General features: G+C 41.4%; 2 protein-coding genes across 2 annotated transcripts; one reads left to right on the top strand and one right to left on the bottom strand.

Moving 5' to 3' along the window:
- The first annotated feature begins 240 nt into the window (after positions 1-240).
- Positions 241-4,728, top strand: psmc2 (proteasome 26S subunit, ATPase 2). The gene is made up of 12 exons (XM_073480822.1): positions 241-394; positions 705-742; positions 863-944; positions 1,061-1,160; positions 1,737-1,868; positions 1,961-2,033; positions 2,230-2,325; positions 2,485-2,649; positions 2,742-2,829; positions 3,148-3,350; positions 3,478-3,574; positions 4,444-4,728. The coding sequence occupies exons 1-12, from the start codon at positions 325-327 to the stop codon at positions 4,599-4,601; spliced, it is 1,302 nt and encodes a 433-aa protein (XP_073336923.1). The 5' UTR covers positions 241-324; the 3' UTR covers positions 4,602-4,728.
- On the bottom strand, positions 4,683-22,537 carry slc26a5 (solute carrier family 26 member 5). Its single transcript, XM_073480818.1, has 18 exons — positions 22,363-22,537; positions 20,543-20,820; positions 18,488-18,627; positions 17,910-18,020; positions 14,785-14,963; positions 14,359-14,523; positions 13,653-13,888; positions 13,325-13,472; positions 11,791-11,904; positions 11,622-11,699; positions 11,324-11,419; positions 9,550-9,656; positions 9,251-9,320; positions 9,048-9,140; positions 7,282-7,386; positions 6,673-6,879; positions 6,426-6,480; positions 4,683-5,634 (listed from the first exon to the last, which is right to left on the bottom strand). Exons 2-18 carry the CDS (start codon positions 20,683-20,685, stop codon positions 5,486-5,488), a joined length of 2,196 nt encoding a protein of 731 aa, XP_073336919.1. The 5' UTR covers positions 20,686-20,820; positions 22,363-22,537; the 3' UTR covers positions 4,683-5,485.
- Positions 22,538-24,210: the final 1,673 nt, after the last annotated feature.

Raw genomic sequence — 24,210 nt, 5'->3', positions numbered from 1 at the left:
CCGTGTTACGCTTCCTCACTTTCGTTCCGCACGTCCGCAATACGCGTTTCATTAGGTGGCGCCTCCTCGCTGGAGCCCCACTCATATTAATTGAACATTCGCAACATTTGACTCATATTTACAACTGAGACTTAAATAATTATACGAGCGTTAATGTGACAAAATCTAAGTTTTATTGGTGGTACAGCCTCAATAAAGTTCCGACCTGTATTTCCGGTGACTGGCGCACAGCGGCGGAAACTCAAAGCTGCTGTGTAATGGTACAGTCTGGTTGCCGAAGCAGCTCGGGCTATTTGTGAGAAACAGTTTATTCCCTGATTTAAAATGCCGGACTATTTGGGAGATGACCAAAGGAAAACTAAAGAAGAGGAAAAGGATGACGCACCTATCAGAGGTAACCGCTTTATCTGAAACTGCAAATGAACTTCTCTTCAATGTTCTTTGCTAAAAGGAACGTCGACATTAGCTTACCTAGCTAACTAAACGTTAGCTCTGTTCTTTGAACAAACTGCTAGTATTTAGCACCTGCTCAGCAAACTGTAATGGTTTGGTAAATGTAACATTTAAGGTGTTTGCAGTGAAAGCAGTAACTATAATATGCGTTACCATGATGAAATAAACCGCATTGTTCAGTTCGACAACAATGCTAGCGGCCCACTGACACTCAGAGTGCAGACTCATTCATGTTGTTTTCATCTTTACAGCTTTGGATGAAGGGGACATCGCTCTGCTGAAAACATATGTAAGTATGACCTGAGTAATATAGGTTGAGATCCACCTGTGAAAGCGGTGGGATTGCTTACATTAGCATTAGTATTAATTCAAGGTTGTTCTAATGTGGTGCTTGTCTGTTCATCGCCAGGGTCAAAGCACCTACTCCAGACAGATCAAACAAGTGGAAGATGACATCCAGCAGCTGCTCAAAAAGATCAACGAGCTCACAGGTCGGTGAGAAAACCATAGATGGGTTTAATTGACACATTTATTGGCCTTACTCAGATTTTCTCGGTTAACCAGTGGCTTCAAATGTCCTGACTGGATGTTTTTTTGGCTTTGACAGGCATTAAGGAGTCGGACACAGGCCTGGCTCCACCAGCACTCTGGGATCTGGCTGCTGACAAACAGACTCTGCAGAGCGAACAGCCGCTCCAGGTAGCAAGGTAAAGCAAACTGATACATGTGTGTTTTTGAGTCTGTGTGGGAATGATCAAGATACTGTGGCAGTATTTTTGAATAAGACTGTTTTTGCTTTTTGTGAAGAAAAACACCGCCTGTCCTGGCTTTAGAAAGTATTTAACTGGTAACACTTAATAATAACCATCATTAATATTTGGTGAATCTGTCGTTAATTGTTTAATAGTTATTTCACTCTAAACAAACAATAAAATGCTTTATAAACTATTTATTTAGCAATTCTTCTTAGCAAAGTTTATAGACATCAGTTGCAACTTTATAATGGCCATCCAAATAATGTTTATAGATTCACAGTATGTATTAACATTTACAAAATATTATAAGGATCAATCAGTTTTAAAAATAACAATTGCTTAATAAATGGTTTAAAAAACATTCCATTGTTTAACAGTGAAATAATTATCAACTTAAGTTTGTTTACCTACTAGTTTCCATTGATTAATGATGGTTATTATAGTGTTGCTGAATATTCTGCAATGATTTTCATGAACAATGTGTGACCGTTTTGTAATCCCCTCCGTTTCTGTGTATTATTTAAACAGATGCACAAAGATCATCAACGCCGACTCCGAGGACCCCAAATACATTATCAATGTCAAACAGTTTGCCAAGTTCGTGGTGGACCTGAGCGACCAAGTGGCCCCGACTGACATCGAGGAGGGCATGAGAGTCGGGTGAGGCAGAAGTTTTATTAAAAGGTCTCACATTTATGTGTGATGTCTAGTGAAACAATCTGCTAAATGTAGTGTCTCTTCTGTTCTTCCAGTGTCGACAGAAACAAGTATCAGATCCACATTCCTCTGCCACCTAAGATTGACCCAACTGTCACCATGATGCAGGTATGAATCCACTAGGGGATCGAATTCTGAGAGCAACAATGTTGTCAAGAAATCTGTGGAATTATCTGACTTTTTCTAGTTTGATTTTTGAGAATCAACAGCTTTTCACTAAAATTGCATTAAAACTTAAGTGTGGCCTCTTGCAATTTCTTGCAAAGCTGCAGTACGAGTCCTTATTTTTTTCCTCATGTTGTAGGTGGAGGAGAAGCCTGATGTGACCTACAGTGATGTTGGTGGATGTAAGGAGCAGATTGAGAAGCTGAGAGAAGTGGTCGAGACCCCCCTGCTCCATGTGAGTGTTCACAAATGAAGAAAATCCCACATCTAAATCACTGCCAGAGTTTTTCATGATCACAACATTCACCCAGACTCAGATGAACATGGATGGATCTAACAGCTCTTCCCTGCCATGCCTCCATTCTGATCATTTTCTTTGTCCTCTGCTCACCAGCCTGAGAGGTTTGTCAATCTGGGCATTGAGCCTCCTAAAGGCGTGCTGCTGTTCGGGCCGCCCGGCACAGGAAAGACCCTGTGCGCCCGTGCCGTGGCCAACAGGACGGACGCCTGCTTCATCAGGGTCATCGGCTCCGAGCTGGTGCAGAAATATGTTGGAGAGGTGAGTGTGGGAAGAGTTTGAGAAACACACCGGGCAAAAATAGCAGCTGTTTAGATTCTGAGTCCTGATGAATGTAAACATCCATTTTGTAGGGAGCCAGGATGGTGAGAGAACTGTTTGAGATGGCCAGGACTAAGAAGGCTTGTCTGATCTTCTTTGATGAAATTGATGCCATTGGAGGTAAGGATATTCACAGTACAGTTCCTTTTAGAATGGTGCAAACCCACTATTCTCAAACTGTGGTATGAGTACCACTGGTGTTACGTGAACGTGCGCACACGTCATCCACGATTAGTTACAAGCTAAACTCAAAAAATGATGGCAAGATAGTACGTGAAGGTAAATTAAATGTTCAAAAACACTAAAAACAGGGAAGAGAAGTGTGGAGCAGGAGGAGAGTATTTCAAGCAGCCTGTTCGAACTGAAGCTGATGACAGTAAACCGAGGACGAGTGCACGAGGTCAATAACATGAAAACTTGTCATCTTGAACCTGCCAGGTGCTCGTTTTGATGATGGTGCTGGTGGAGACAATGAGGTCCAGAGGACTATGCTGGAGCTCATCAACCAGCTGGATGGCTTCGACCCTCGAGGCAACATCAAAGTGCTGATGGCCACCAACAGACCGGACACACTGGACCCGGCCCTGATGAGACCTGGACGTCTGGATAGGAAGATCGAGTTCAGCCTGCCTGACCTGGAGGTGAGTGTTCTCAAGATACGAAGACATATTCTCTTAAATCCGCCATGAAACTTCACAACGTGATTAGGGATCGTCTTCCTTCTGTTTATGAACCCATAGTCTAACCCCTATGTGTTCTGTGTTTCAGGGTCGCACACACATCTTTAAGATCCATGCCCGCTCTATGAGTGTGGAGAGAGACATTCGTTTTGAGCTGCTGGCTCGCCTCTGTCCCAACAGCACCGGTAAGACTCATGGAGCATTCTGTCATTTGTTCTCTAAAGACACACATTCTCTCTTCATTTTCCTTCTTCAACATCTTCCTCCTCATCTATATCCATCTTAAAACTGCCTCTTTTCTTCTTCCCCTCCATTTTACATGAGTTTATCCTCTTTCCTGTTCTGAAATGATCACTCCAGGGTCAATGGTCAACCTCCTAGTTACTCCAGTCAACAGTTACAAATTTTCCCCCATTTGTTCACCTGTGTAGTACTCATGTCTGGCCACAAGGCTGCACTGTAACACATTGTTGCCATCTCACTTCTATCTTTACGGGTTGATAGAATTCTCATTCTTCAGCTAAACAAGTTATGTGAAATCCCAGCGAATGTTACACTGTCGGAGCTTAAAATAGACCCGTTTTTGTCCTGAGAAGTTGATGTTCTGGAGCTGCATGGTTTTCACAGGACAGATTATGATTCAGGAGAAATCTTATTTTACTTCAGCCAACAGATTATCTCAGCTGTGAACTCCTCTTAATGTCAACCAAGGCAGCAAAATGAATTGAAATATTATCGAAATCTTATAATGGCCAATCACAATTGCAGAAGCTTTTTTGATACAGGTAAAATGTGACAAAATAGTGCTATAATCAAGTACTGTACAATGTCAAATCATCATTTTAATTTTCTTCAATGAAAATAAAAATATTCACCATTTCTTTTACCATATTGTGAAGCCATAATTTCACTTTCATTTTTACTTTCCTGTATGACCATAGAAACACAAAAACTTGAGGGTATTGCTACATGACTGGCTGAGCTTGTCCACATTATTTCCTGCTGGTCCTGAAAGATGTTCTGTAAGCACAATTTGATTTGTGTTTCCTGTTAGGCGCTGAGATCCGCAGTGTGTGCACAGAGGCAGGCATGTTCGCCATCAGAGCTCGCAGGAAGATCGCCACAGAGAAAGACTTCCTGGAGGCCGTTAACAAGGTCATCAAGTCCTACGCCAAGTTTAGCGCCACCCCCAGATACATGACCTACAACTAAGAGTGTGTGAGTGAGAGAGAGTTAACTCTTTGGCTTTTTACTGTCAAAAGAAGCAGAGAACTGAGTCAAAAAATCTTGTCCTTTTGTTGTCATTCTTGTTCACTTATAAATAAAGTTTATTCCAGAATTGAGTCTCACTGCTTTCTTTTAAATGTTGTAAAATAACCACATGGAAACTTCTAAGGCCTCCTGTATATACGACACAAAAAATAACTTTCAAAAAATAGAACATTTGTTATGCTAAAATGTGCACTGACAGAACATACAATACTACGTTAGTGTTGCACTCAAACAGTACGTAAAATGAACTTTGACAAATATGGCAATGCAAACTAAACTGTAGCACTTTTGCTGGTTTAAATACACAATTACACAAACGTACAGCTGAAAATACACTCTAATCCATCAGCACATGTCTCAGTAACCATAAACATCTCATACAGCATGATAATGACAGGCAGCTACTAATCAGTTTCACACAGCATAGTGTCCACAAATTGGACTCTTACAGAAGTCATTCTAACAAGGTCATTTGGACCAGAGCAGCAGTTTACTGTGAAATTTATCTCCCAGAAGAGTGGTGAGAGCTTGAACAGAACTACAAAAATACTTAAAAAATGCAACTCTAGACAATCCACTCGAGGATGCAGAGGAGTAAGGCTGTAGGAATGTCACCTGGAAATCCTGAATTTCTGGTTGGATAAAAGCCTCAAACCTGCCCTGTCTCTCGCTTCTCTGAGCACTTTGGGGTTACCAAGGTTGTCAGACTGTTGTAAAGGGAAAACATCCACCTGAGTCTATTCAATATGAATGATTGTTCAGCTCGATGTTCACATCAGTGGAGTTCATGGCTCCTACAGGTGGGTGCGAGGTGACATCTCCCGTCAGGTCGTTCCATTGGTCGGAGAAGCTTGCGAGTGGGAGATTGAGTGTTGACAGCGTAGCACAGCATCGTGGACGGTGGGGAACACCATCTCTGGAGTCATGATCCCGGTGAAAAACTGTAGGGCGTCCAGCTCAGACAGAAGGGTTCCTTGTAGATCAAAGCAGAAATACAAGATCAGTCGGACCAGATGAGCACTGTGTTCTCATACTCCAGTATTATGTGAAGCTATTCCCATGAGTCTTTGCTGTACCATCATATTAAGGAACCTTATCACAGCCCACCCATCAGAGATGAGAAAGAGGAGAGAACCGGAGTTTCTGGTAAGTACTGACTTCAGTAAAGAGGTTGACCTGAATTTAAACACATGTGGCTCGTGCCACTGCTTGCGAGCTTAGAGCTGGTGTCAAGTGAAGTAATCTGGCTGTTCATGGACGAGGTGACGTTTTAAAGTTTTAATCATATTACATTTAGTCTTGTTCTCCGACTTCCTTCCTCCCTCTCTGACTCTCTCATTTGGGATAATGTAATTACACAACTAGACAAAATATATGACAAAGGTCCAGTTGTTTTTAGACATTTTCATGCAGAAATATTACATATTGTATCTTTAAAAAGCTCGAATCCCAGAATTTTGACTGTTTTTTTCTTAGAAAATGATTCAATTAATGAATTATCAAATGGTTGACTATTAATTAAATCAGTGACAACTAATCAATTAATTGTTCCAGCTCTAATAAAAATATGACAAAACAATAATTGATAGATCTGTTTTATAAATGCGTTTGCATCTGAACTAGGATCCTGTTAATCACAAAATGATCCAGGTTAGTCTGCATGTAAATATGACCAGTGACATTCTTCCAGATTCACACAGTTACAGGAGCAATTACTACAGTTAAGCTTGTAACCAATAGAGAAAAGTGGTAATGATAACTCACTGTTGCAGCCGGCTACGACCACTCTGACATCCACAGCTGCATATTCCTTCATAATCTGCAGAGACAGAGAGTGACTTACTCACTGAGGTCAAATCCTCAACATCAGGATGCAACATACAAGCATTCCTGAACTGACACTGTGGCAGCACAAGAAGGAAACTTCAGAGCATTAACATCTACGCTTGTTGTTATAGTGAACCAGGTGTTGAAAATGTCCTCAGTTGAGAGGAAAAAGGGGGGGAAGAACCTGTTTGATGGCTTTGGCTCCCACTGAATCAATGAAGCTGGCTGACGTCCAGTCCAGGATGATGGTGTGAACGGTGCAGAGAGGTTCAATGAAGACAGCCTCCTCCAGGTCTGACTCGCTGTGTCTGTCCTCCAGCTGGCCGTTCCTCTGCTCCTCCACCACATTGTTATGGGACAAAACCTCATGGGTCACTCCCTGCTCTTCATACTGGAGCCAAACAAAGAGAAGGATTCTTCATGACGGGAATTCAACAAGCCACAAGGTATATCAGGTTGTCATTTTTGTGTATTTTTTGATCCAACTGCAGAGAGCTGGAGTCAGAAAAGTGCAAATTCTACACACAGATATACATGTGAAAGCTTGTCTTGACAAAATTCAATCACAGCCTTTCAGTGCCACTGAGGTGAAGAAACATCGCCCATTAAACCTCCCAAGGGTTCAGTCACTCCCTGCTCTTGTACGTCAGCCTGAGTGACATGTTTTCCAATCCCTCCAAAAGTTACACAAGCCCCTGAACACACATATGGCAGCATGCTGCATATTTACACCATCAACAAAGCTGACTGTGCATATACACAACAAGCCACATGGCAGAGAACACAGCCTCACCTTGGCACAGATCTTCAGTGGAGTGCTGTTGTTGCCGTTGGCCTTCTCCTTCTGTTTCTTTCTGGCTTTTCGAGCAGCTTGTAAGTCCTCGGGGTTTACTCCCGTCTGTAAACACGTCATCAGTAGCAGCAGACAGGTCAAACACTTTGTAAATTACAGCATTGTTCCAACATGCACTTCCTGTTCATGCTTATATGGCTCTGAAAATAATCTGATAAGGAAAAAAATATAGATTCCTGTATCTTTATTATGTTTGTAGCCCATTTAGAAAGGTGCATTCTTTAAAAAAAAAACTTACAGAACAAAACAAACACTGACTTTAGGGCCAATGACTGATGGCCACAAAGTACATCTAATAATAACTTGTATATACAAGACAACAAGAGAGAGCGATACAACATACTTTAATTGAACACATTCTAATGTCCTGCATAATAACCACCAACTGCTTCTTTCACATTTTTTTGCGTAATGGGTCATTTCCAACAAATTATCTTGAAATCTAGTGGTATTATTTTGTCTTTTAACTTTTTTGAGGTGAAAGTAAAGACAGGAAAACTACAGCCATGATTTTGAGTTTTTTTATTTCTTCCAGGCTGCAGTAGACTCACCAGTATCTTTTCAAAAGTCATTTTAAAAATCACCACAGTTAAGTTGAATCAGTTTTAATCTTATACAGTCAAAACAGATTATTATCTTATCACTAATAATCTGTGTTGCCATTTATTGCTCTATGAAGATATGCCAGAAATCTTTGTTAGCATTCATGTTGATGATAAGAGAAGACTGATGTCACACTCATGTCCGTATGCTAAATATGAGAGCAACTGCCAACAGCAAGTTAGCTTAGCTTAGCATAAAGAGTGGAAGCAGAGCCAGTGTGCTAGCCTTGCTCTGTCCAAAGGTGATACATACCCATATCCATAAAGCTGTAGCTTCATATTTTACTACACGGATCTGAGATTTTCACCTCATCCCACACAGAAGTGCAGTCATACTGTCAACCTTACTTTTACACATGGACTTAAAGGGGCTCTGTGTAACTTTGCGTTGTGCTGGAAGCCGGTCATTAGTCGATGTTAGCGGACTCCATTTCTAAGCTAATATGAGCTGCTGTTGCTGTGTGATACTTAAATACCATGTTTTCTAGTTCCATCTGCCTTTTAACAGTCAGTTGTTTTTATTATTTAATTGAGGTCATATCTTTCTTTTTAGGCTTGGCTGTTTTTTTAAGTGAACCGTTTTTTTTTCTGTGTGTATCACACCAACAGATTATAATGGTTTCTCATTTATCTACATGTTCTCACCTAAAATCATTATGCATCTAGGAAACTGAGTCAATTGTATCCAAAATGCATATGGGTGTTCTCTACATATGTATTTTTTTATTTTATTATAATGTAAAAGCCTGAACTTCTGCAGGTTTGGGTTTAAGTACTTGTTGCGTCGACAACCGCTTGATTGACATAGACAACACACATCAGAGGATGTCTGTTAATGTCACATTCCAACTGTGTGCTCACAGCCAAGTTGGCTTCACATTCATTTAATTACATGTCTCTTTGTACCAGTAGTGAATACCACATAGCGCCAACAATGTCCGTTAATTCTAGACTTCAGTGCACAACCTGGTCAAAACCAGTTTAACTCCATGACTACAAATGTTTCTAGTAGTCCTCTGCTCTGAAGAAGCAATTTACATACAGCACATTTCTTAAACATTTAGTACAGTACTCCATAAACACACACACAATGGTTAGGATTACCTTCTCCTTGAGGGTGTTCACATAAAGGTCACTGTTAGCAAAGTAGATTGAAGAGTTGGAGTGGAAAATCTTAATCCCCTCGTATTCAGCCGCCTGGGAACAAAAACACCAATTGCAGGTGTTCAGAATTCAGGCCAACAGACTTAGTGCACCATTTCCAGCCTGCATTCAGACTGTAGTGTTTTCTACTCTAACAGACTCACCTCTTCATACTCGTCCACATCACAGTACAGCCCTGTGCCGGGAACATGACCCAGGACAGCACTTTTGGGGCTGAAAGAGACATACAAAGGTCAGAAACACTTAGTCAGTTAAATAACTTTTACATGAAATTCTTCTGTTAGCAGGCCTGGAGCAGCGTCCATACCCGTTCATACAAATGTCTTTGCATTCTATGATATGTGGCATCATGTTTATTCAGAGAAAATAGTGAATATAATGTGATGGAAACAAAATACAAACACATTTGGACTAACAACAAGCATCTGTCTATTTTCAGCACCTCTGTGTTCTGTAGATGACTGTTATTATGGCGAACGCGACGGCCACCAGGAGGCCGTAATCCAGACCCAACAGCACAGACGCCACAAAGGCTATCAGCCAGATGGCCTGAGAGAGAAAAAGGGAAGAAACAGAAATAAACAGACAGAAAGTGTTACAGCTGCATCCTATTTTCTTCATCAGATGGAGAAAAACAAGGTGTTTTTATGTTTATTGGTCACGCTAACATCGCTGGTATCATCATCTCTCAGGCAACATTATCTCATGTGCCTTCAGTAACAAGAGACAAGTCACATTTAATCTAATATTGACCTTTTTTTATTTCAAAATCATGCATGAACAACCTTAAAACAATAGTTTGTATCCCTTTAACATTGTTGAAACCTTTACATCAGCTAAAATCACAAAGTAAAGATTCAAAATCTACAGTCGCATCATGTTTATAAGATCATTCCTCTGCATTGTTCTCTTTCCAAGGTGGACTATGACGTCTAACTGAACAGTGATTAGATTAAATTGCTCTATCCTGTCAGATTCCTTCTGAAATTTGTGTGGCATCACAATCCAACTCGCAGATTGAGTTTTAAGGTCTAATCTATAAAACAGAAAAATAAGCAGTTTATCTTGTTTGTGCTGTACAGAACAAAACTGAACAAAATAAGCCTGCAAGTATCTCTCCCAGTGTTGAGGTGGACTGGTCCATTAAAACACACACACACACACACACACACACACACACACACACACAAACACAGACACAAATAGCTTAATCTGCAGCTGGACCTCAGCCCACACAAATTGTAAGGAAAGTCACTGTTCAGTACTGTTCAGCTGCCTTGAATCAGCACTAAACTCATGTAAAATGCCTCTGGTACCTAGCTCTAGTGGAATTGTACCAATTACTTGTGAAAAACCTCATTGTGTCAATATTTTGTCAAAGTACCAATTGTCATCCCTACAATATTGTCACAACATCAGTATTGTTCTGTCTGACCAAAAATATCATGATATGTGATTGATTTGAAGTCCCAGCATTTATTAAGTGCTTTTGAGGAGATTTTAAAACATCGAGGTATATATCATGTGTCGCAATATAGCCTAAAAATACTGAGATATTATTCTAAAGCCACATCATCCAGCCCCAGCTCACAGTTAGACTCCTGAATAAAAACAAGTTAGCTGTTAATCATTGCATTCAAAACTTCAGTTGGACAGTTCATTCAACACTAACATGTCTCTCTTGGGACACAATCCTTCACTTTTTCTGCTATGGCAGTGGTTAACCCAAAAGGCCCATGAATAAGTTGACCTTGTTAGTCACTGGGACTGGCTAACTCATGAGTGAAAAACACCAGGACAAAACGCCTGGACAAATGGTGTAACTTTACAGTTCTTGGGGAGCACTACTGCATATGTAAAGAAAGTAGTATAAAGCCTTTACGGCTCCATGTAATCTGATTGCCTCTAGTGATGTCACTCAGTGGCTTGTATTGTTGGTAATGCAGGCTCCAGGTTTTACTTTTTTCACATACTACATAGTACAAGACCTGCAAACAAACTTAAATTAACAGGCACAGTCTGGAACATTATGAAGACACATTCAAGTCAGTAATTTGTTGTGTTCAGGTGTTCTGCTCTAAAGAAGCAGCATGTGTAGCTCATGGTAACAGACTATTCTGAGAGAAGAGCTACCCATCAGTTTAAATCAGATTACCAAAAACTAAAGTGGACAAAAAAGTGCAGAGCAACACCCTGATAAGATTTGACAAACTGACCAGTTCAATCTTGCTGGTCCTCCACAGAGAAGGAATGTCTCTGAACTGTTTGAACATCCCCAACAGATTCACCATGATGATAGCAGCCAGTGCAGTCTGGGATACACAACAGAGGAGAATACAACATGAGAACAGAACTATACATTAAAAAAAGCTATTGGCAGTGATCTGATCTGAAAAATTAAACTAGTTTTTGTTAACAGACCACAAATAAAAATAAAAAATGTCTGCAGCTGCATCTGTGATGCTGAGCTGCCAGTCAGGAAGCTTGTGGCTCAGTGTCATCAGCTCCACCCACCTGAGGGAGCGGCTGGAAGACGAAACCGATGGCAACCACCACCAGCAGCACCACGAGAGACGACAGCAGCCCTGCGATCTGAACACACAGAAAGTGATAACTGCGTCACCTCTCATTGTCATTGTAATCTCTGCTGTAGAGGAAGTGTGTGTATGTTATTGTGTGTCACCTGTGTTTTTCCACCAGTGCTCTCCTGCACCAGGCTCCTTGACATGGAGCATGTGATGGCGAAGGTTTGGAAAAAAGAGCTGATGAAGTTACACAGACCGAGGGCAATCAGCTCCTGAAACACAGTAGTGTCACAGACTGACATGACTTTCCATACCTAACTGATATTGTCAAATGCAACATATACAGTGAATTATGGTCGTGTCATTATTTAGTTAACTACTGGGATTCTGCTTGTGAATCCTTTTGACTTGTGTTCACATGCTCCAGCATTGTAAAGCACAACAAACCTAATACAAAAACACAAGGTCCTTTCCACCATGGCTCAGACTTTCTAACTCCTGACCCTGTCACATCCCCATACTGGCCGACACTGTTCCTACCGTCCATCTGCTTATGCATCTTGCGTATGTGTAAAGTTAATGTATGGGGATGTGCACAACCGATACTCCAAACGGAAGCAGGATACGCGAACCAGCCCTCATGCATACCAGGAGACATTGTTAAAAGCAGGTACATCTTAGGGCCATAGAGCTCAAGGCTGATTTATGGCTGCATGTAAGCTCTACGCTGAGCCAACGCTGTAACCAATGTAATTGGCCAATGCTGTAGTGAGCATTTACACATATTGTCCGGCTGTATTTTCCCCTTTAAATACAGCGACCCGTTCATCTCACAGCTGTGTCTCTGGGCTAAAGAGAGTGGACAGGCACAGTGTCTGCAGGGAGGGCTGCCTCTCCATACAAACTCAGCTTGAACGACCGGGTTTCGGCAAGCTGGCATTTGCCCTTTGGACATTCAGCCTGTCCCATCTCTCTCGGCCAGAGACACTGCGAAAAGCAGTGTGTTTATTGGGGAAACTACAGGTCACAATCCCCTGTATTAGCACCGCGGCTAAGCACCGGAGGAGACGCTTCCAAGCAGAACAATCACAGTCGCTGCGATGTGCAGTTACATTTCTGGGGAGGTGCGGCATCGATTTTAACATAGAGGCATAAATCAAGCTTTAGATGAAAACATGGTGGGTGGTGCCTACTCAGGCCTGTGAGATCTGACCAATCAGAGCAGACTGGGCTTGTCAAACAGACACTAAAACTGTTAAGTGAAACTGAGTGTTCAGATATAGACTGAATAGAGGTACTGCAGCAATGGACAGTATGAGAAAAATAATGTGTTTTTTGAACATTAAAGGATGTCTAGACCATGCAACCTAACTTTTTTGTGTGCATGTGTTGTGGACTGAGACAGCGCACTGCTTTTCCTCAACACAAATTCTCAACTTTACAGAAAGTTCATTGATCAGCACTGGAAACTGATTTATTTAAACTTTTAGAGGGCAAGTGTCTCATTCCACTGCACTTGTGTCAGCAATATTTTCACCGTGTGACGTCTTTAAAAAAGCAGAACAGAAACCGGTTTATTTTCATTCATGGAAAAAGGTCAGCTTTAACCAGGACAAGTCTAGCCGGGAAATCAGGTTTCTCAAAACCCCTATCTCAGATACATCTCTGCTCGTCTCACACGTCCAGACTCACCTGGTTGCCGTCCACGCTGTAGCCGTGCTTTAGGGCAAAGATCTTGGCAAGTGAAGCACCCATTGAGAATCCTACAATCGCTACGGCAAAGGAATCTGTGACCAAATTGGGTAACAGAGAGAAATCCGGGAGGGAAGGAGGAAGAAGCCTGAGAACACATAAGATAACGCTTGTAGTACATCCAGCACAAGAATCTAAAACCACAAATTCAACATAATGAGGAAACAAAACCAAGTTCTAAAATCCACTGACTAAAGTACAACCCTATAAGACATCTTCAGAGACATTCCAGAAATTCACCTGAAAAAGTGTTAACATAGCAACCTACCCTGTTGGTATCTCCCCAACCACACCCACACTGTAGTCTTTTGATAACGACAGGCCGTACGATACGCCGGTCGACACAATGACCACGATAATTTCTCCAGGAATGGGAATGGGCAGTTTCTTCTTGAACCGCTCGTTGAGGTCTTTGATCACATATAGGAAGACCAGGCAGACTAGGCCCAGGATGAGAGTGGTGACATTGGTGCTGGTGATGTCACTGATTACCGCCTTGACGCTCTGCAGCCAGGGAAAAAGGACAAAAAACGCTCACTCAGAGTGCAAACCTCTGCTAAAGCCCAATAGTTCCCTTTTATTCAATCAGTCCTAATCACCGTTTGTACCTCTCTGAATCCCCATTATCTCAGTTTTACATTAGTGGTAGTTGCAGGTCTCTATGCCTATTTGCTACTGTATAGCAGCTGAAAAAAGACTAGCCTCTATGACTACATATTAAAAGATCTTGATTTTTTAATCAGGATCCTCATCAAAATCAGCCACCTAAACACACCTGATTATTTTCATAAAGATCCCCGCATTATTCCCTGAGAAATTAACAAAAACGTTGATCTCGCAATGTAAAAAAAATGAGAAAAAAACCCTGGATCCATTCCTTTATTCAGATCTGCACCAAAAGTAAATGGGGTCTATTATGGGCTGACTCCTCTGTCACTCCTACCTACAAACCCTCCATTGCTATTAAAACTCACAAAAATAACAGAGAGGGGTCCACTGAAGCGCTGTGTTTTCACCCCCAGCAGGTACTTAAGCTGAGAAACAACGACGTGCACAGCTGCTGCTGTGGTGAAGCCTCGCACCAGGGGCTCCGTGAGGTAGATCGCCACAAAGCCAAATCTGAGAAGGCCGAAGACAAACTGAAAGAAAGAGAAAAAAAATTGAAAGCCTGAAATAAGAAAGAGGTAAGGCGATAAGAATGAGCTAGTTTTGTTTCAAATAAAAACATCATTCAAGGTGTGGATACATCAACAGTGAATCAGACATCCTTTGGGTAAACAGTGATTTTGAGCGTGAGAAGATTTCAGAAAGCTGTATCACTTTACTGAAATGGTTTAACCAAGTTACAGATTCTCTGTGGGAGGTGTGTGAGTGTGGCGGTTGTTTTTTTTAATGCTGACCTGGATGATTCCCACCAGGGTCGTGAGCACAACGGCAACTTGCACCCGCTTGGCATCACGAGCCGCCACGTCCACGATGGCAGACATGTTGGATCCGTTCGCAGGCAACATAAACATGGAGTCCGGGGCCTCCCTCACTGCTACACCCCCAATCATCAGACTTATTACAGCAAAGGTGCCTGCAGATCACACACACAAGACAGTTTATCAAACTTTGTCTGAATCATGGAGTTCTTCATCTATCCAGGTTTGGTTCTACAGTATTCTGATGTCCACTGTAACTGTAGAATCATGTACCTAAACTGTGTGGGGGGGGGTTTGTGCCCACATTTAGTGCAGTATCCTTTTGAAGGAAAAGGCCATCTTGTCCCTCACTTGAACAGCAGCCCAGTTATTCACTCTCGCTCTCTGCCACAAGTTAAGAGATCGTAATTCCCAAAGCAACTTGATATCAGACTAAAGTTTGGGAAGAGGCCATTTTAGTCACACTAACTGCTTCCTGTTGTTAATTTAAGATCAAGTCTTTTGTTTTAAAGGTTGAGATGGTTTGGTTTATTGTACCCATTTGTCTGCTGGACTTTGAGATGACCAGGAAGTCAGATCAGATGAGGGGAGAAGGGTCAGTGACATTTTACAATCCTGCTGCTCATGTCAATTATGGACATAGACAGCATATCAAACCACCTTCTGAAGCAAATTGTGAATCTTCAGAGAGTTAATAAAGCTGACCCCCTGTGTGTGGGACAGAGACTGTTGGCATTTGGAGCTCATCATACTGTTCTTGGCGCTGACTGTGGAATGCAACCTGGCTGCCTGAAAAGGCCAGTGACTGTCTTAAAGACCACCAATTACTTAGCCAGGATTAACATAACAACATGGGAATGGGATTAGAACACCACAAGAATACATTTTCTTGAAATATTGTTTCAAAGATTGATTGTATGACGAAATGATGGAGCCATACTGACATTGATGAGAGTTTCTCCACCACTAGTGCTTAAAATACAGCCACTTGAGAGAGCAAGCAGCAGGAGAGAACAAAAAATGTAAGGAGAGTATCATTCCATACCAATTCACCTCAGACCTCATGGACTTTCTTGCAAAAAGTTCATATATAAACTTCTATTCATGGGACATAGCAAAATCCTAAATTCTACTCTTAATAACTTTTAAGTATTCTGCTGTGTCCGTTGGTTGGTTGGTTGGTTTGTCAGCAGCATCACACAAAAACTACTTAACACATTTCCACCAAACTTGGATGGAGGATGCATCTCGGCCCAGAATAGACCCCATTAACTTTTGGTGCAGATCCACATAAAAGGGACGAATCCAGGAATTTTATTCTCACTTTCTTTAACATTGCAATATCGGGTGTTTTTCCACATTTTTGTTAATTTGATTCAGGGAATAATTCATTGATCCTGCTGAAAAAATACAATTTCATGCAGATTCAAATAAAAATCTGGATGTAACAGATTTAAATGTTTTATTCTATATTTGATCAGGTTTGTTTGAATAAAAGGGGACTGTTGGGCCTTGGCAAAGGTATGCACTCTACTGAGTGCCATTCTAGTTGCTCTAGTTACTCCAGTTGCTCCACTCTAGTCTAGCTCAATACACATATATTATTTCACAATTTCAAACTTTTCTGAACTGATTTCTGACATAACTACACATAACTGACACAACTAGTAGCATTTGACAATAAAGCAAGTCTGGGCTAATCCCACCAGACACGGGTTTGGCCGGATTGCAAAATGGATTGCAACATTCTCAGTAGAAGATAAAAGAGGGCAAACGTGATTCATTTCCTTATTAAGCAGTTTGACGTGATAGTGAGATCACAGAGCCGTGCTTGATTGGAAAAAGCCTACTAGAAGAGGGCAATTGTCACAACACAGACTACACTAACAGAAAAGTTTGTTTTTTTACAAGTTTGGCTGAGTTGATGATGTTGGAAATTAGTTGAGTAAAGGCCAAACTTTGAAAATTCATAACAAAAAAAGCATTTGGAGTAGTGCTGTACATACAGTAGATAACTATAGATCATTGCATTGGAACATTACGTCAAATGTTTTATCTTTATCAGTTTCACAGTCTCTTATCAGTTTAGGCCTTCACTACAGGAAAATGGGGCAAAGTAATACCAAAACAAACACAGCAGTCCTCTGTCAATATCATCATGTCTGAACCATGGACAGATTTCACCTTAGCCCCACTTATTTACAGGCTAGGTGCTGTCCAGTATGATAAGTGTGTGTATGTGTATCCCTCTGGTTGAAAAGGCCATGTTGCCCAGCACTTGAACAGCAGCCCAGTTATTCCCTCTCGCTCTCTGCCAGAAGTTAAGGGATCATCATTTCCAAAGCAACCTGTTTTCTGACTAGATTTGTGGCAGAGGCAGTGAAGCCAACTGCTTCCTGTTGTTCATTTCAGATCAGATCCTTTGTTTCAAAAAGTTGAGCGGGTTTAGTTTGATGTGCCCATTCACCATGTGGAGATAACTTAGAGCTGACATTTGAGATGACTTGGCACCCTTTCTAGGAACGAAAGTACCCAGATGAGTGAGATGTCAGGGGTGGGGTCACGGAAATTTCACAATCCTGCTGCTCATGTCAGCTGAGGACAGTTATCACATTGGATTGAAAACATTTCCTCCACATGCAATCTCAAAGAAAACTTTATCTTTCATCTCATAATCTGGATCAGTCTGTAACTTGTTCAGATATTTAATTGAGCTGATACCAAGAACACTGCTGTAGCCCCTGTGTGCATGGGACAGAGACAGCTGGCAGTTTTAGCTGATCATGTGACTGTGAGGGGCAACCTAGATGTTTGAAAGGCCACTGACTGATCACTTCTTAAAAGCATATCCACCATTATTATGTTGGAACATGGTGGATTACAACAAACACAGGATCAGGACACTCTTTCCCTGAAATATTATGCCACAAAAATGGTACAAAAGTTTGTTAATGTTTATCGTATTCTTCTATGGCAGTCGTGCAATGTCTTTTTGCTGCCTTGTTCCTTCTACTGAATCTCCATCTTGGCTCCAGCCACAGCTTGTAGGAGGATATTTATGACCCAAAGCCTCGACAGGCAGCTTTAAGTCAGTTTCTCACCTATGGATATATGTCTGGAAGTGCCAAAGAAGGTGTAGAGCAGGACTGGATAGAATGAGGAGTAGAGGCCATAAACTGGAGGCACAGCAGCCAACATAGCATAGGCCAGACCTGCAGAGTAAAGGAAAGGGACAGATGTAAAAAAAACTCCACAGTCCCAGAAGCCAAGTGATTGCATCACAACCTCAGAGCTGCAGAGATACCAAAACAGAGACAGCGTGACGCTGAAAGCAACCCCTCTGGAGTTGGCAGCTGGCCCTTCTCATGTTTAATCTTTATGTATGCATTCCAGATGACTAGCCTGACAAAGTTAGCGTGTGGTTACTGTAAGCACTGGAATACATAACATTGTTGGTTTAATTATTCTGTAAGGGTAATGTTTAACAGGCTTCAAATATACAGATGGGTGACAAAGTGTCTTAGTGTTTTTCCAACACAGTACTCCACAACAGCTTTCATAGATTCAAGAGATCAACTCCAATCTTCTAAAAGATATTCCCTCATTGGATGTTTTGAATTGAGTGCATGTCTGAACAGGACCTCAAGCAGTAGTGCAGCAGGGTCTGCAGGGCACTGACCTTGAGGGAGTTGCACAACTCCTGTGCTGAGACCTGAGACCACATCGGATAACAGGTACTGCTTGACTGGATAGGATGGCAGCCATGTTAGAATCGGCAGGAAGGTCAAAACCGCCGCCTTGGCCTTCTCTGATGAACACCTATGAAAGAAAACAAGTGGATGAATTTATGAGTTTGTAATAAAAAAGACAGATTTTTGTACCACAGAAAATGCATCTTTTCAACTACAGAAGTCTTTCCTGGTATCCATGTTGTTTTTCAGCTGCAGTTCCTCGCGCCCCAAAAGGCCACACTTAGTCAGATCATGATACAACATGTTCCTTTTCCTTACTAACGGCAAATATTTTTGCTCCGCTCACCTGACTCCTAATCACCTGTGTACCCATAAAGTCAGCACATCATTATGGGTAAACACTTGTTAATTCTCACATCCTACAAAAAACAGATAATCACCATGAGAGAGATGGGACGGGTACGTTTAACAATGAGTTCAACTCAACAAGAAGAACTATAAAATAGATCAGATAGATTCAGGTCACTTTTCCTATAGAACAGGTCTGGACCGTGTTCTTTTAATAAATAATGATGTTATTGATGTTATCTAAGCAGCGAGGATATTTCATTTCATTTTCTTCATCGTCACACATCTACGCTTCTCCTCCGCTCTCTGTTTTACGGTGGGTGGAGCTTCGCACCAGCGTACACCGATGGTATATCCACGTTTTTTAAGCGCACTCAAAGTGATTGTGGCGAGGCAAACGTTAGCTCTGCTGCTAGTAGTAGCGAGAGTATCTCTGCCGCTGCTGGTTCAAGCACAGAGCAGAGTACATCCATGGAGCAGAGCAGCAGCCCACCTGCTTCACCCCCTCCCCCCGACAAGCAGCACAAGTCCAGTCACCATAGGTTGACAGGGTTCGACCCAACGTGGCTGTCAGAGAGGAAATATTCCTCCTGGCTGTACAAAACTGATATTGGTAAGTACGCAAAAAAAGAGAAACAAATAAATCACAGACAGATGGATAAATAAACAAAAGTAGATTAATAGTTGTAAGTAATTGTATCTGTAATTTGTACAAAAAAGAAAGATATTGCAAAAGTAGTTGTAATTGTTGGAGAGAAAAGAGAAAAATATTGTCAAAGAGTGTTCTAAAGTATTGTTGTTAAAATGATTCCTGTTTGTTAACTGTCAGCCTGTTTGGCCTGCTGCTCCAGTACCACCGCCCGCCCACTCCCCAAACCCATCAGCCTAGGGGAAACACTGCACTATAATGTAAAGGTCACATACCAATGCAGAAGTACACTAGTAGTCTGCCACATATATCATCTGTCTTTTGTCTGTTTGTACACTGGGAGGAGGAAATGTGACTGTATTACAAAACTTCTAATGTTCTTCTACTTTGTGACGGGACAAACCCTCAAATAAACCTTATCAGGAATTGTGTCATTTCACATCCGAATACCGAGCCAGGCGTTTTGACTCACTGTTCAAATACCCATAAAACACAGGACAGGTGAGCAAAGGCACATTCTTAAAATGAATAAAGCTGCACCCAAAGTGTTTCCAGCTCATTGTTAACATGATGCTGTAATCTGTCACCACATGCTACCATCATTCACGGAGGTCAGGAGGGACAGTCACCAACTGTTGATGCACGTTCATTTAGTTAATCATACAGTGTCAGACAGTTTGCCCTGTGACAGAGCTGGATTCCCTTCCAATGAACAAGCCAGAGGCAGGAAGAGAAGCATTTTGCATGAGAGTTAATCGTTCATTAAATATCTTTGGACTGATATGAACATGAAACAATAAGTTTGAATATGTCACTTTGCACTCTGGGGAACTGCGATAAGCATTTCCACGTTTTCTCACATTTTAAAGACTTAACAATTATCAGTTATTGCACCCACAACATATATGCTGTATAAGCTCATTTTTTATGATTAACTGATAAATCACTTTTGATTTGTATCAATATACCTACACTTATTCAATGATTTGCTGAACAGAACTTTAGCAGGACAACTCCAGAGGTAAATTCCTAAATCTAAACTTACCGGAAATGGTTTGCCAGCCTCTGTCGGAGGGTGGTGGAGTTTTCTTTGCGATGGAGAAGCTGCGACCGGAGGAAGGCTTCATCGTAGACCGGGCGATCTATCCTGTACATCAGCTGCGAGTCTGCAGCTTCTTCTGGCTCCATGACAATGGCAGCAGGGCTGAAGTATTAGGTGTAGGTCTCTGGTGTCGTTTATCTCTCCTGCTTTTTCTTCTCGGTCATTGTTCTGTCTGGTTCTGTCCGCTCCAACGTTAACCTGTCGGTCAGCACTTCCTCTTTCTGCTCAGGGGGAAAGAGAAAACAAGATGGACGTTATTCCAACACTAACCATTTGCCTTTTGGCTCACTACTTTTAAATGATAACAGGAGTGGGAATGATGATAACCAACCAGGAATTTGAGTTTGTGCATTTTGGCGCAGATAAGAGAGACTGCAGTTGAATTTGCAAGGCTACTACCTAGGATGTTTTATCAGATTTTTAGCAAATATTTGGTGTTTGGCTAGTGCATGAAACTGAATGGGTTGTATTACGTGCGATGTATTGTTGGGACAAAGTCTGCTGTTAGCCAAAATCAAATGGGTGAAGGTTCCACTGTGTACGTCAGAGTCATTTCTCTGAACAACACTGCTGTCACATGCCTTTGTGTTTCAACATCTTTGAAACCAGGAAAGTATGCAAAATGTATGCATATGTTGTTTATTTTTGTGTTTTTTACTGTACACAGTTTGTCAGTTGGACTCTCAGTCAGACAATAACTGGGACACCAACACAGGTGGTGTCTACGCATGACTTCCTGGTGAATTTACAGAAAGCTTCTCTCCCGTCACTGAAAAAGCTTTTATTCAGGTATGAAAGTTCAGCACACAGGAGGTTGGACCCAGTTTGTTTCATTCACCCACGACTAGCAAACTGACTCTTTTGGTTCTTTAGTTTTCAGGGGCCATAGATTCTTACTGTCTCAAAGCTAGGTTAGATATAGGATCAGTGAGTCAGGCAGACTAAACATATTCAACTTAAACAGCCCCCTCTGCCACTGAACTCTGCTTCTAATGGATGGAGAGGGGGGGATGCATTTTGGTCTTTTTGCTAACAGAAGGGACGGCATCCCCTCTCATCCTGCCTCATCCTGCCTGCTGCACATACAGAACATACTGTAGGTATTAGCAGATCTGCTGATAAATGAACTGGTGATGCTAAAAACCTTTTAACGGCCATGCTTCTCTTTTAAGGTATACAAGTATGTAACATAAGAATTCACGTAGTGCCAGTGTGTGTTGAGTGTCCTATGTAACTGTGTTGTGTCCAAGTCAGAAAACGTATTGTAATGTGGGTTAGTGTTAAATAAAGTGGAATATTATATGCTGATAGCTAATGCTGTAAAAGATGCTAAAGCAGACACTTTTATCATTTTAACTGTAACAATTTTGTCATAATGACACAGAAACTAAACCAGCTATCTTATGGTAGGATTTTTTTAAATGAATCACTTCTTGTTGATTCATGATGACACCGGACTCATCAGTTCTCCTCACTCACTCAACTCTCTGACGTACAAACAGTTGAGCGCCTCGAGCCTCTTCCCGTTTCCTCTCCCTAACGTTAGCTAGCTAACATGATATTGATAAAGGACGAACGGTGACTTCATAAACTACAAACGTGAGGACAGTAATGTTCGCGGTACAAGACCGAACCGGTGTCTAACTGTAGGCAGCTAGCGTGTCCTCGCTGTGACAGCACACGAGAGGATTTTTTCCCCCCTGGCTCTCCACAGTTCAGCGTTTAAGCTAACCTAAAGATGCTAGTAAAGACATGGCTCTTACCTCAGTACTCCTCCAGCTCCTGGGGATGCTGCCGGCTGAAGGAGGATGTGGTTTTATAAAGCGACCTCCTGAGTTAAAGTTTAACAGACACAACGTCCTTCGCGGACAGCAACAGCCGCTTATGATAGACCAGAGATAGGTTACGCTGAAAGGATGGATTACTCTACAGTGGAATTCCCTCTCACCTTCCGGTCTGCAAAGATGGGTGTTGAGCCTCACGCATGCGCTCTCCTCTTGCACTCAGGCCAGTTTGTAGTCCCAAATGAAGTTGGTTTTTGAGCATTACTATTATTATTTTTGACTGTCGTATGTCATATGTAGGCTATGTGTTGTTCAGGTGCATGCTTAAATTAGGTTAAAATGTATACTGAGCAGCTGTGGAGATAGGCTTATTGAGCAAGTGTGTGCATATCATATGTTTGTTTTATCAAAACCCTTTATTGTATATCTGCATTCATTGCCAGTTGTGAGACACAGAGTCTCTTGGCACAGACAAAATGGTAACTGCACTGAGAGGGATAGCCTGACAGCCCCTCCTTTATTTAGAATTGCATGGATTTTCATATTTTATGTATTTCAATCAACAGTTCAATTTTATCTTGAGTATATTTTCTTTCCAGACGTGAAGATTTTAGCTATTCAAAGCCTTCTAGGTCGCCTATGATAATATTTGGTGAAGAAATAACTTTACTCCACCTGAAAGTCCTTATCTGGTAAGTATCAAACCTCAGTACATTTTGAGTACCAACTGAAATGTGTTAGACACAATACACAGTATAAAATCAGTATCTACATTTCTGGTAAATCATGAAACCTTTCAATCCTATTTTTAAGACTCAGGCACAGATATTGATATGATTGTCAACTTTAAATAGGCCTACAGATATTTAAACAGTCGTTGAAAAAATCCAAACAGACACTTCCACCCCATATAAACAGCCACTGATAGTGGTAGTTAGTTTGGTAAAATAAATAAATAAATAAAAGTGCGGTTGGATTACATGAAAAATGTTATGATCAAATTTTAGGGATTTTGTAGCTATATGAAATCTATGGTGTGAGCCTGTAGTTTGTCATACTCAAACCTAGTGTCAGAGTGAGAGCTCTTTGTCTCCTGTGGATCTCTGCTGTGTGGGGCAGGGAGCTGGGTGATGATGACAGCAGCACCTCTCTGCAGAGCTGTGACGTGAGGTGGTCACGGGGCTCCCTCTTGTGCTGTTTGTCTTCTCACGGTCCAAATTAAGATTTTGTTTGCCACTGTACTCATTCATTGTGTAAATGTAGCACATTTATATAATGATAATTAACAACGGTCTCACCCGTCCCCTCACGTAACACACTCAAAATCAATTTCCCGACACATAATGACAATGATTAAAATGATGATGTAAGAACATGTCACACCACTTGTTTCTCAGTTACTGGTGTGCTGTTTAATATTTGATATCTGCTCGGAAGGTGCTTTGCAGGAGATGGAATGTAACTAAGTACATTTCCTTAAGTACTGTACTTAACTACAAATTCTAGATACTTGGACCTGAGTGTTACCATTTTATGCAACTTTAAACTTCCACTCCGCTACCCGAAAGTAAGTTAATAAGTTAAGTAAGTTAATTAATGCAAACCTTTTAACTGCACAGTAAGTACTTTCACTTTAATACTTAAGTAGCCTAAATTTGGCAGGAAATACTCACATCCATTTACTTACTTAAAATGTTTAATATGTAAGAACTGGCCACCTCCAATGTATACTGAAAACAAATAGACTTTCTTTTTCACTAAAATTCTTACATACTGTACCTTTAAGTAAAGGACCTGAGTACTTCTTCCACCACTGCTGGATTACTT

This window comes from Pagrus major, chromosome 14, assembly GCF_040436345.1.
Source record: "Pagrus major chromosome 14, Pma_NU_1.0".
NCBI lineage: Eukaryota > Metazoa > Chordata > Actinopteri > Spariformes > Sparidae > Pagrus > Pagrus major.
This window is presented reverse-complemented; position numbering and strand designations above follow the sequence as displayed.